General features: G+C 42.2%; 1 protein-coding gene across 2 annotated transcripts; it reads left to right on the top strand.

Annotated features, from left to right (window-relative positions):
• Positions 1–608: 608 nt before the first annotated feature.
• On the top strand, positions 609–14,199 carry LOC109919745 (metalloreductase STEAP4-like). 2 transcript variants are annotated; one of them, XM_020519779.2, is made up of 4 exons: positions 609–1,054; positions 6,179–6,706; positions 12,273–12,437; positions 13,526–14,199. In XM_020519779.2, the coding sequence occupies exons 1-4, from the start codon at positions 623–625 to the stop codon at positions 13,793–13,795; spliced, it is 1,395 nt and encodes a 464-aa protein (XP_020375368.2). In that variant the 5' UTR covers positions 609–622; the 3' UTR covers positions 13,796–14,199. The 2 variants fall into 2 exon arrangements, with proteins under 2 accessions (XP_020375368.2, XP_048469487.1); XM_048613530.1 differs by lacking the exon at positions 6,179–6,706 and having other exon boundaries at positions 13,526–14,147.
• The last annotated feature ends 3 nt before the right edge of the window (positions 14,200–14,202 follow it).

Genomic DNA, 14,202 nt, shown 5'->3' with positions numbered 1-14,202 from the left:
AAGAAGGGTCCCAACCCAAAACGTCAACTTTTCTGCTCCTCTGATGCTGCTTGACCTGCTGTGCTCCTCCAGCTCCACACTGTATCATCAATTAATTTGCTGATTTGGTTCATCTAACTAAAATAACTCCATAAAGGCTGGTATCTCTCACCAAGTCACCCTTTATTTATACATGCATAGACATGACGCTGACCTAGCTAGCACAGAGCTGGATCCTACAGTGAGCAGACAGTGAGCCCCTGACACTCCTGTTTATGTCTTTCAGCCAGGTCTCCCTGATTAAACCAAGTTAACAGCCCCAATCAGGGAACTCATATTCTATGAGACCACCTGGCTGACCCCATTACAATCACAACACTAACTCAGTCTATTTTACTACTTCTGATAAAGTCCTCTATCTAGTTGGGGTACAGAAAGAGAAATAAAACAGACATTCAGTCAAGAAAGATGGCAACAAATGCTATAACATAACAAGAAATATATCTTAGGTTTGGCCTGATTTGTAGTACATGTCACTGGCCTAATTTTTCTGTAACATTGGCACATTGTGTTTTTAGATTACACAATAAAGTTAACATCTTCTCTTGTGTGTTTCTGTTTACAGATGTCAAATTCATTAGTAATGGCTGGAGTTGGTGAAAATGCCAATAAGCGGGAGACAATCTGTATTTTTGGCACTGGGGATTTTGGAAGATCTTTGGGCATGAGACTGCTCAAATCAGGCTACCCAGTGGTATACGGTAGCCGAGACCCAAAGAACACTACCCTGCTGCCAAGTGGAGCACAAGTGTTTAGCCATGCGGAGGCCCTGAATACATCCAAGATCGTTTTCTTGGCAGTTCACAGGGAAAACTATGAGTTTATTTCAGCCCTGTCTGACCAGTTAGATGGAAAGGTGCTGGTGGATGTGAGCAACAATCTCAAAATGAATCAATATCCTGAATCCAATGCGCAGTATCTGTCCCAGTTGGTTCCCAAAGCCAATGTGGTGAAAGGATTCAACACAGTTTCAGCCTGGGCTCTGCAGTCGGGGAGCTTGGATGCCAGCAGTCAGGTAAGATATGAAAGTAAGAATTCAGAGCTTCAGTCTCTTGAACCTGCCTGGCCATTCAATAAGATCATGGCTGATCTTTAACCTCAGCTTCAATTTCCCTGTCACTTGCTTCTCTTTGAATCCTAAAGTACATTGCTTTCAGCATTGAATATACTCAATGACTGAGATTACACAACATTAAGAAATTTCTTCTGAGCACAGTCATAAATGGCGAGCTCCTTATCCTGAGGGGATATCTTTTGTACAAGACAAAGGAAACAGCTTCTCAACATCTACCTTGTCAAGTGCTCGTAGAACCCATATATTAAAATGAGATCCCTCTCAGCTTTCTGAGCTTGAGAGAGTTTGGGTCCAATCCACTGAATCAATCTTCACAGAGCAACCCATTCATTACAGGAATGAATCTGGTTAACTTTGGTCACATTAGCTTTAAAGTAATAATATACTTCTTTAGGTCTGAAGTCCAGAAAGTTACACAGTCCTCCAGATGTGATCACATCAAAGACATATACAATTGCAGCAAAACTTCCTTACTCTTGTAATTCAAATCACTAGCAGTAATGACAAACATATCAGCTCAAACTTTCACTACAAGTGAGGTCTTCAAAATCATAGTGAAAATAGTGGAAGTGACCAGAAATCAGAAGCCCTGACCTTACACATGACATCGTCCAACTTTTGTGGAGGTGGGAATAGAATCAGCATCCGAGGAGCAGGAAGCTGACGTTTCGAGTCAAGACCCTTCTTCAGAAATGGGGGAGGGGAAGGGGATTCTGATATAAATAGGGAGAGAAGGGGAGGCGGATAGAAGATGGATAAAGGAGAAGATGGGTGGAGAGGAGACAGGTCAGGGAAAACTGCAGGGGGTGGTGGGGCTGGAGGGGAGTGTAGCACTTTTCCGGCACTTTTCCCTGCAACCGAAGCAAGTGCTACACCTGCCCCTACACCTCCCCCTCACCCCCATCCCAGGCCCTAAGAAGACCTTCCACATCAAACAGATGTTCACCTGCACATCTGTTAATGTGGTATACTGTATCCGCTGTTCCCTTTGTGGCCTCCTCTACATCGGGGAAACCAAGCGGAGGCTTGGGGACCGCTTTGCGGAACACCTACGCTCAGTTTGCAACAAACAACTACACTTCCCAGTCGCGAACCATTTCAACTCCCCCTCCCACTCCTTGGACGACATGTCCATCCTGGGCCTCCTGCATTGCCACAATGATGCCACCCGAAAGCTGCAGGAACAGCATCTCATATTTTGCTTGGGAACCCTGCAGCCCAATGGTATCAATGTGGACTTCACAAGCTTCAAAATCTCCCCTCCCCCTACCGCATCCCAAAACCAGCCCAGCTAGTCCCCGCCTCCCTAACCATTCCTCCCACCTCAAGCCCCACCCCCATCTCCTACCCACTAACCTCATCCCGCCTCCTTGACCTGTCCATCCTCCCTGGACTGACCTATCCCCTCCCTAACTCCCCACCTACATTTACCTTTACTGGCTCCATCCCCGCCTCTTTGATCTGTCTATCTCCTCTCCACCTATCTTCTCCTTTATCCATCTTCTATCCGCCTCCCCCTCTCTCCCTATTTATTTCAGAATCCCCTTCCCCTCCCCCATTTCTGAAGAAGGGTCTCAACCCGAAATGTCAGCTTTCCTGCTCCTCTGATGCTGCTTGGCCTGCTGTGTTCATCCAGCTCTACACCGTGTTATCTCAGATTCTCCAGCATCAGCAGTTCCTACTATCTCTGGGAATAGAATCAGGCAGGTTTTGCACTTGCATTAATTATGAAGGCAGCTGGCTATTTAAATAACCAGTAGTCTCCAGTGAAATGGGATGTTGTCATCCCTGCAGCATGGAACCCAAAGTGTGAGCATTAGACCTGTTAAGAGCAGGTCTGAACTTTTTAGATTAATTTGAATAGCCAGGGTATTACATTGAAGAGGTAAAATACCCATTGGACATAGCCCCAGGAAACCTCTAGCAAGGGAGGCAGGATCAGATACATGTTTGGATTGTTAAAAATGTACATGAGTTTTTCTAATAAGTATGTAAAACCATTGGAATTGTTAAAGTACATTCAAAGCTACATAGAATTAAAAAGAAAATAATGCTAGGTTTTTCATTATGCATGTTACGATGTGTCATTGCAGAATTTGTGCTGAGTGCCAATTTCCCAATCTACCATTTTTAATGTGGGGTGCCTGTCAAGTGAATAGTTTGATGCACAGCTCCAAGTGTTTATAACGTCAAAATGTTTGTTTCATAAGAGATGAAGCCCTTCATGAAAGGTTTGTTTTCATAAGAGATCGGTTGATGTAATGAATTGAATTTTTGTCAATGGGATTGTTTCTTTTAATAGAGATGTCATTGCAAGTTCCCGAATATGTTCATTGTGGACACTAGGTGAATTGACAGAGAGAGGAAAGGGCAAAAGGAGGTGGGTGGGGGAATAGCTTGGCATCACCTAGTACTTTTATATTGCATGGGACAGTACTTTGGAATGTGGAGGAGATGCTGGCGATGCCTTAGGACTGGACTAAGGAGTCATGGATGAAACAGGTAAGAGGAGAACCAGTTGGATAATTTCATCATTTAATTTACTGGACTGATACCTGGGATGGCAAAAATGACAAATGAAGAGAAATTGGATTGACTAGGACTGTATATACTTGAATTTGGATGAATGAGGGGAAATCTCATAGAGATCCATAAAATTCTAACAGGACTAGAAAGGATAAATGCAGGAAAGATGATCTCGATGACTGAACTCCAGAAGCAGGGATCACAGTCTGAGGACATGGGGTAGACTATTCAGGACTGGGATGAGGATAAATTCACCCAGAATTCATGAATTCATTCAGTGGTGAGCCTGTGGAATTCTCTGCCAGCGATTTGAGGCCAAAACTTTGAATGTTTTCCCTGCAGGAACAGGGTACTGAGTTTGATGATCAGCTATGATCATATTGAATGACAGAGCAGGATTAAAGGGCTGCATGACCTACTCCTGATCCTATTTTCCATGTTGCTGTTTATCACACTAGAGGTGGAGAAATTCTGTTCAGTATGGAGACTGGTGGGGTGTGAGGAAAATAGGAAGCCTATCTGCGAGAGAGGGGAAGGGTTCTATTAGAAATGTGGGAAATTAAACGGGCAATATCTTTCTTCTTCTTCCCTAAAATCTGCCCACCAATGTTTTCCCTGTCTCTAAACCTGGGAATTACATGTCACATCTCTAACTTTCTTCAGTTTGGATGACTTGAAATATGGGCTCTGTTTCTTTCCCACTGAGTGTTTTCAGCATTTTCTGTTTGTATTTTAGATTTCCCACATCCCTAGCATTTGCATTAGTAAAAGTTAGTGGTTTCTCACCATTTAAAAATATTCCAAATTTCCACTTTTCCCACCAAAGTGAATACCCATATTTGCCAAATTTTAGCCTACTTAATCTGTCATATCCTCTTGCAGATTCTTTATTGAGTTCTTTGTAGCTTACTTTGTAATATCAGCAAACTTCTCTGCATCATATTTCATCCCTTCATTTCAATCATTAATATAGATTGTAGTAGATTGTACCCCAGCATTGATCCTTGCAACACTCCAGGAGTACTATCCTACTAACCTGAAAATTCCCCATTTGTCCCTATTCTCTGTTTTCTGTCCACTGACCACTGTAAGAGTTTCTGTTCCCACCCTACTTGGATTTCAAAAATTGCAATGACAAAATGCATATGGGAATGTATAGAAACCCACAATACAAAACCCAATGCCTCAAACCTAAAAAAATTGCCACAGTTCAAAACCCTCTGCAAATTAACTGCAAGTTACAAAATTACCCCAGTATTAAAACCCTCCACAATCTGAGTGTAACATACAATCACAAATACAGTGGATTGTTACTGTTGTTGATTGCAGGCCCTGATTTAGATAGACATGACCAGTCTCTTGTCCTTCTGGTCCCAACTGCAGTAAAACTCTCCAGTGTAACCCCTTCTGTGATGACCCACATCACAATATCACAAACACATCTCCTGTTGCCATTGTGCTATGTCTTCCAGTATCTAACAACCCTTTTTTTTTCTGTATTCATTCACGGGACGAGGGCATCACTGGCTAGGCAGCATTTATTGTCCATCCCTAATTGCCCAGTGGGCAGTTTAGAGTCAACTACATTGCTGTGGGTCGAGAGTCACATGTAGGCCAGACCAGGTAAGGATGGCAGTTTCCTTCCCTAAAGGACATTAGTAAACCAGATAGGTTTTTCTGACAATCAACAATGGTTTCATGGTTATCATTAGATTCTTAATTCCAGATATTTTATTGAATTCAAATTCAACCATCTGCCGTGGCAGGATTCAAACCTGGGTCCCCAGAACATTATCTGGGTTTCTGGATTAACAATCCAGCGATAATACCACTGGGTCATTGCCTCCCCGTTAGTTTATTGTTAGTTTATTCCATGGCCAGGCCTAGACATAACTAGATAGACAAAATATTATTTCCATAACAGAAAACAGTGCAACTCTTACCGCATGGTGAGATGCCTGCCTCCAGGATTGATGAATGTGTGAAAGTTCCTTCCATATCGTTGTTTATAAAAATGTCTCTTCCAGCCTCTTAATCCTATTAAGCAACAGCTGTGATCTTGCACCATTATTTGTGATTACATTATGTCCAGTCTTCTAAAGAACCAGTGTTGAGCTGGCTCCCATTTATTCAATGTTATTCCCAACATATCTGTATAGTTCCTCTCCATGTGTTGTGTTGCGGTTTGGCTATTCACATCTTACAGTTTTTGTTTACGTCCCTGGTTTGTGTCTTTTTATACCTTATGATTTTTCAGTTCAGGGGCAGTCACGTCATTCACCAATCCTGTATCCATGCTAATGTATTACTTCCACAAACATGTATTTTGTGTGTCACCTACTTTAGTGCGCCTTGGAAAACTCATTACGTATGTAGATTAAATGAAGAATGTATTGTTAGCAGTGATGAACTTAAACACTGTTTATACTAATCAACATGCTGCATTTTATATAAAAAATCAATTAGCTTGTGTTGAGTTTACTAAATTACAACATCAATTTTTGCATCAGTAATAAAAATTATCATTCTATGTTCCAGGTTTTTGTTTGTGGGGATGACAATCAATCAAAACAGTTGGTAATGGATGTTGCCAGGAGCATAGGCCTCACTCCTTTAGACCAGGGATCCCTTCTGGCAGCTGGAGAACTCGAGAACTACCCTCTCCAGCTCTTTCCAATGTGGAGACTACCCCTTTGTATAACGGCTGGCCTCACAGTATTCTTCTTCGTATACTGTGTGGTGATTGATGTAATTTATCCTTATGCAAAAGACAATAAAGACGTTTCCTATAAACTTGCAATTTCAGTTCCTAACCGTATCTTCCCGAATGTCTCCATAATCCTGCTGAGCTTGGTTTATCTGCCGGGTGTCATTGCTGCCTTCATTCAGCTTCACAGAGGGACAAAATACAAGCGATTCCCTGACTGGCTGGACAGGTGGATGTTGTGTCGGAAGCAACTTGGGCTTGTGGCACTTGCTTATGCCTTCCTTCATGTACTCTATACATTCATCATCCCGACTCGATACTCAGTTAGATGGCGCTGGATAAACTCTATGATTGAAGAGGTAATAAGGTTATCCATGCCTACATTGTTATTTTAAGAGTAATTTTTTTTTACAAATGTCACAGAAGCTATTTGAATATTCAGACAAATTACAAGCATAATCAAATTCAAATCCAAAATATATTGCATTGTTTGTATGTAATACCTTAGCTAAGCTTAATTTAGAATGACATCCAGTTTTGATCCCCTGACATAGTAGGTGATATAGGGTTGCCAGGAAAGGTTCAGAGAAGAGTCACTAGAATGTATCTAATTTAAAAGCCCCCATTTACCACAATGGCTTATGGACTTACAGCTTTATGCTCCAGAGCAATATAAAAGTTTAGGTGGTTTCTTTGGGTGCAGTCCTCCCAGTTGCAGAAGAACATGGACAATGGCAAGTGAATTGTGAAGTCTCAATATCAAGACATCAGCAGTAAGTCAGGAGGCCCAGATACAAGTCCCACCTGCATAAAGAAATATCTCTGAACAGGTTGATTAGAACAAAATGGGCAGCATGGTGGCTCAGTGGTTAGCACTGCTGCCTCACAGCATCAGGGACCTGGGTTCGATTCCACCCCTGGACGACTGTCTGTGTGGAGTTTGCACATTCTCCCAGTGTCTGCGTGGGTTTCCTCCGGGTGCTCTGGTTTCCTCCCACAATCCAAAGATGTGCAGGCTAGGTGGATTGGACATGCTAAATTGCCCATAGTGCCTGGGGATGGGTCTGAGTGCGATACTCTGAGGGTCGGTGTGGACTTGTTGGGCCGAAGGGCCTGTTTCCATACTGTAGGGATTCTATGACACAAAATCAATAAGGTTGGGAGATGATGGAGCATTGTAGGAGAGATGGTACTGTAGGAGTGGGGGAAGTCATCGATGGTCATTAGCACCTTGATTCCAATGTACTCAAAAGAATAACTGTGCAGTAAGTTCACCAGACTGATTCCTGTGATGGTCACTTCATCCTAGGAGGAAAGATTGGTTCAACTGAGCCTAAATTCCCTGGAGTTTAGAAGAATGAGAAGGGATCTCTTTGAAATTATGTAAATTTCTGACACATTGGATGCAGAGGTGATTCTTACCTAGAGGCAGGTACAGAACATGAAGTCACTTTTTCAGGATAAACAATTGGTGAGGTGAGGAGAAATTTCTTCACTCAGGAGGGTGGGGAACCTGTGGTATTCTGTATCACAGGACTGGTGGGTTTTTTTTTGTTTTTTTTTTGCAGTAATTTACAGACAGAGGACACTGCTTGATGTATGGATGCTTTGCTCCAGACAACTGGAGGATGCAACAAGCATATGTAATGGAGGATGAGGATCTGTGAGGCCCAAGGCATTGCACTGAGTAGGCAACTGAGATTGTTCATCAGAACAAACAGCCCTTTCTCCATTCTACAGTACGTACATTGTCAGCCAAAACAACCCAGACAGGACTTGTTTGTCAAAGGCTATCAATCGAACTGAGTTGCATGAAGTCATTTTTCACTGATTCTGAGATAACAAGGTGTAGGGCTGGATGAACACAGCAGGCCAAGCAGCATCTGAGCAGCAGGAAAGCTGATGTTTCGGGCCTAGACTCTTTTGTTTTCATGCGGCTTTAACCATATCGTCAAAGGCAACTTACCAGTTTATTGCTTTTTTTTTATTGTTGATAAAGGTTAAAGTTACAGACTGATAGAAGCCTTCACATCATCAGATGCTTCTTCAATCAATCATGACAAAGTTTTAAGCTGATATGAAAGGAAAATACTGAAAGAACTGCGGATGCTGGAAATCTGAAACAAAAACAGAAATTGCTGAAAAATTTCAGCAGGTCTGGCTGCATTTGTGGAGAGAAATAGAGCTGACGTTTCAGGTCCAGTGAAACTGCTTCTTCAGAAACTGCTTCTGTTTTTGTGTAAAAGTAAGGTAAAGATGCCATAGGGCTATTCTCTCATTAAGGAGAAACGACCGGTGGTGGTTTAACCTGAGGGTCACCATGCCTCAGGTAAGGGGAAGAGGCTGAGAAAGAGGGCCCTTCATGGTGACCTCAACTGGTGTGGGAACTGAACTCACGCTGTTAGCATCACTCTGCATCGCAAACAGGCTGTCCAGACAACTGAGCAGTATGGGTGCTATCAAATTGTCAAAAATTAGAACAGCAGTAGGCCATTCAGCCCTTTGAGCAAGTTCCGTGATTCATCGTGACCAACTCAGTACCTTGTTATCACTTTCTCCCCATACTCTTTGGTCCCTTTAGCCCTAACAGCAGAGAAAGGTAAGCTAACCTTCAGGCAGGGTGAAAACTTCATGTGGCACTAAGAATGTCTAGCCCTCTAACTTCGTTCTTGTAGTTACAACTAAAATGACATGAGCTCAGACATTTGATAATTAAAAGTGAACACAGTTTATAAAACTGATGATGTATTTACAACGTAGCTCCACCCATGCTACAAATATGCCATTGTATTGTCTTCTTTATTCTCATCATCCCACTACATCCATATGCAGTCCTGAGGTCAGCAGCTAGGCTGGAGGGATCCTGCCCCATAGTGGAGCCTGCTGGCATTGCAGCTTTGGGTCGTTGTCCACAGGGACATTGTAGCCACAGAGCCCAGACATGCTGACAACGTCCTCACCAGAGGATGTTTACCCTCCTCAGCTTGAACTTTTGTAGGATTGAGGATTGCAGGCAGTGTGAAATTGGAGGAGCCTGACACCTCTGCTGTGCCTTGAGTGGAGAATTGTGGTGAATCAATATGTGGTTCCTCATCATGCTGTATTCCTACTGGCACCGTCCTGTCTACTTGTGACAAAGGACATCTGGAGTGAGGTCAACGACCCTCATTCCCCCTATGGCCTTGCCATTGGTGCTGACTACATCTTCCTGTTGCTAATATGTCAACTTCTGACATTTTTGACAAGGTTTTTAAATGACCAGCACTGTGGGATCCTCTCCTGCCTGGTGCATGATCTCCAGCAGTTCTCCAAGTGGGGGCATTTGCTCTTCAGTCAGCTGCAGAGATGTGATAGTGACATGCTCACCAGAACACATTCCTGACTTTAATCTAGCTCACAGACTCACTAAAGTGGCAGTATGAGTTGTGGAGAATGTAGATGACAGTCTTACCTGTGCTTCCTTTGAAGGATCTGTGACATCTTCCTGAGGGGTAGGGGAGAAAATGTGAAGTAGAAAGGCTGCTGTTGTGAGGATGGAGACTGTGTGGATGTTGCTGGTGTCTACAGAAGACAAGAGAAGGAATAAGTCAAGAAACAGATTTAGGAAGTTGAGTATGTTATGAATTCATTCACAGTGGTACTACTTGGGGAGTAGCACAGCAGTTCACAATGAATCTTATTTAGGTACCAGGTCACAATGAGAAACCTTCCATGAAACTCCCTGTACTTTACGATTTATGGGAAAATTCAGCCCAATGACTTGTTGAAATAATGAAAAGCTTAGATTCAGTGCTCTTGGACAGGCTATTTGATGAAGTAGCAAAGTTAGCAAGATCAGGGTCATGAGGTTTTGAAGAGGAGTCATACTGGACTTGAAATGTTAACTCTACTTCTCTCACCACAGACTCGCTATGTTTTACCAGAATTCTCTGCTTTTATTTCACTTTTCCAGCATGCATAATTTTTTTTGATTTTTACATGAGTATACGTTTTGTGAGCATAAAGTCAAAATAGCCGTCAAATTATTTTACAGAGACGTCTATTTACAGAGAGCCGAAAGAACAAATTGTTGGATTGTACAGGGAGTATGAACTCACTGTGAACATTTGAAAAGGAGCCAGACAATACATCAGATAAATTCCTCAGTGTGCGTTGCTACATATGGAAGGGAGCTGAGAACTAGCAATGTGTTTTCCATTCACAACATTCTGTAACTGGCTTGATTCCCACAAGTAGTCAGAAAGGAATGTCCTATACTTTCCTAAATATTGTTTTCCTAAATCAGCAGCAGCTTTTGTTGTCACTGTTATAAGGGGCAAACATGAATAGCAAGCATAAATTGCAGCTTAGATCTGTCTCAATGGTCTGACCCTGTCTTTTATTTGATACGTAAAGTTTATCATAGGAGTGTGCTGGGGTAGTATGGGAATGTACGTAAGACCATAAGAAATAGAAACAGGAGTAGGCCATTCAGCCCCTTCAGCCTGCTGTGCCATTCAATAGGATTGTGGTTGATCCGACATTCCTCACGTCCACTTTCCTGCATTTACCCCGTAACCCTTGAGTAAGAAACTAAGAATATTAATCAAGAATTATTCATATTAATTGATCAAGAATATTAACACTGTGTTTTGCTTTAGCAATATTGAGCCAAGAAGTGAGTTTTGGTTTAATAAGGATGTGCCAAGTGATGTCAGTATTTGAGGCCAACATTATAAGACACTTGATGTAGCTCAATATCCAGGATTCTGTCTGATTATGGGGTTGGGGTTGGGGTGGGAGGAGGGGATCTCATCCATTGATGGGAGAATTGGTCTGAAAACCTCATTAGTTCCTTAAGGGAGGTCTGACAAAAACAAGTGCCCTCTGGGCATTTTAGTAAATACTGGTGGGCTCACCCCATGGTTGAGGTCCCCGGTGGTGGAGTTCCAGCCCACCGAAGGTGGTCACCCAATCAACTAACCAGCCACTTCCAGCTGAGGTAATGACTGGTGGCAGCATTGCACCCAGCAGGTCTCCAAGATCAACATGGGACCCCAGAGCAAAAGTGAATCATGGTGGGTTCATGTTGAATGGTGTTCAGAGCCAAGGGCAGAGGGTAGCTTTCAACAGGATCTCAAAGGGTCACTTTCTGCAGCTAAACCACTTGCCCAATGCAAGACTTAGGTAGGGCGTCTGACTACCGGGGACTGACTGGAGGTCAGCGGCAAATAAGAGTATTTGCTGGGCCTCGCAAGTTCCATTTAATTCCTGAGTCATTTCTAAGTTGTGGTGAGCTCAGCGGGTCGCTCTGGGCTAATGGGCATTAATTGCCTCATTGATGAGCCAACTTGACATCCCACTGGGAATCTTGGGTCAGCCTCTTCCACAGCATTGGGAAGGTTTTGTCATCACTAGCATACTGAAATGGAACTTTCCCCGAATTAATTGCTTGCAGATGTCATGCTTCCACTGTGATGAGTTGCATTAAACCCAGCCCAATGTGCTTTTTGTATTTTGCAGTGAAATCATTGCCATTGAGAACAATATATGGAAAAACATCTCAAAATGATTTTACTGTAATTCAATATGCTAAACCCATTCCCATTGAAAAATAAAACTTTTATTAATATTTAATTATTCCAACAGCTAAAAATTTTTGGACAAAATTCAAAAACATTTTCACACATAGGATGGTAGAAATCTGAAGTATCTTCTCCAAATAACTGTAGATACTCGGACACTTGGAACTTTTAAGACTGAGATTGATGGCTTTTTGTTGGATAAAGGTTATGAAGATAAGGCCGGTCGGCTCTGTTGAAGTACAGGGTCATTCATTATCGAATTGAATTTAGGCTTCAAGGCGCTGAAGTTCCATAGTTCAAAGGTTATACATCTTACACTGTATGCGCACCACTGTTTAGGTGTTTCTCTTCTTTCTTGCAGTCAAAGAAGAATAAAACTATGCAGATGAGCAAAGTGCTGTCATGGCGTCTTGACCTGTATTTTGCATTAGGAATGCTGGGGTTTGCTCTTTACGTTTTGCTGGGCATCACTTCTCTTCCATCTGTCAGCAATAGTGTCAACTGGAGAGAGTTCCGATTTGTGCAGGTACCACTTAGTGCATGCGTATATCGAATTAATCACTCAAAACAGATTGCATTATAGGTAACACACCTGCTGTTCACTGCACACACTGCAGTGCTCAGCTGGGACAGGTTTCTGCAACCAAAGTGGTACATTTGGGGACTTCCGCGAGCATGCATATTGGGCATTGTGATTCCATGCACTGTACTGATTCTGAAACAGATTCTCATAATGCCTTGTGTGGACAAAATGATCACTAGAAACTGGCAGGGCTGGGAGAGAGTACGAAAAGATCAAAAAGTACCAATTACATCAACAAATCATCACTTATATGAAGTATATTATTATTAAAGGCATCATATGGCACAATATTTTTTGGTAGAGAATACTCACTGCTCTGCCTCCACAGTTTTGTGATGAGAGTAAAGAGGCAGGTTCTGAGACTGTCCGAGCCATAGCAAGACTCAAACCCCAACCTTTCAGCACTAAACTGGTGCACACTGGCTGTCCAGCCAACTGAGCCAACCGGCTGCATAGCACAACATTTTTATATTCATGTTGTACTTTGTTGCTATGAACAATGGTGGTAGAGGCTCCAATTTTCTCCCCATCACATGGCTGAATAGGAATCTCTCCCACTTTTACCACCTGCCATTGGTATGTGTTGGAAATATTTGCAGATTGATACTCAACCTGTCTGAACACAGCATAAGTACCCTTTCCATTGTCATGAAGCCCTAGAATGGGACATAAACCCAAAGATTCTGGCTCAGGGAGACAGGCCAGTACCCACAATTCCACGAGACCTTTTGCTGTTGTAGACATACTTTACATGTTGCCATTTGTACCAGATTCATTTTAAATGGATACATCTTAAACATTTATGTTAATTCTTGCAATTAAAGAAAAAAAAAATAGTGTTCATATTTTGTATAAAAATAATTTTATAATTGGAGTGACATGTGTTGATACACTTGACATAACTAAAGTTACATTTGTGACATGAAATGTCAGTAGGAATTGTTAATAGTAATATTAAGTAAAATTTTGCATGTTTGAATTTTACAGTTGTAAAGGAGAACTGATGAAATTATTTCTCCTTTGCCTTACAGTCCAAGCTAGGCTATGCAACACTCCTGCTGTGTACTGCGCACGCTGCAGTGTTCGGCTGGGACAGGTTTCTGCAACCAAAGTGGTATAGATGGGGACTTCCACAAGCATATATGTTGGGCATTGTGATTCCATGCACTGTACTGGTTCTGAAGCTGATTCTCATAACACCTTGTGTGGACAAAATGATCACTAGAATCCGGCAGGGCTGGGAGAGAGTACCAAAAGATCAAGAAGTACCAACACACGTCAACAATTCATCACTTGCATGAAGTATACTTGGATCCAGTTTTCCCATAAACCCAGTAAACATTAATCACTTGAACACATAGCAGAGAACAAAATGAGCAGAGATCCATGATGTTAACTGTATCACAAGCTTGAATCGAATTTAATGATTTATCACTTGTATTTTACAGGTAATAACATATTAAGTTAAGGTGAAAAGATTCAACTGTCACCAAAATCTGGCATCATTTTGAATAGTTTAAGCATAAAAGATATAACTGAAAGAGGGTCTATCATCCATCTATCTAGCTAGATGATGAAGTATGAAACCAAAGCACGAAATATTTTTGAGATAACAAGGTGTAGAGCTGGATGAACACAGCAGGCCAAGCAGCATCAGAGGAGCAGGAAAGCTGACGTTTCGGGCCTAGACCCTCCTTCAGAAAGGGTC

Source organism: Rhincodon typus, chromosome 2 (assembly GCF_021869965.1).
Source record: "Rhincodon typus isolate 14 chromosome 2, sRhiTyp1.1, whole genome shotgun sequence".
Lineage (NCBI taxonomy): Eukaryota > Metazoa > Chordata > Chondrichthyes > Orectolobiformes > Rhincodontidae > Rhincodon > Rhincodon typus.
Note: the sequence above shows the minus strand (reverse complement) of the source record. Positions and strands in the feature narration are given on the sequence as shown.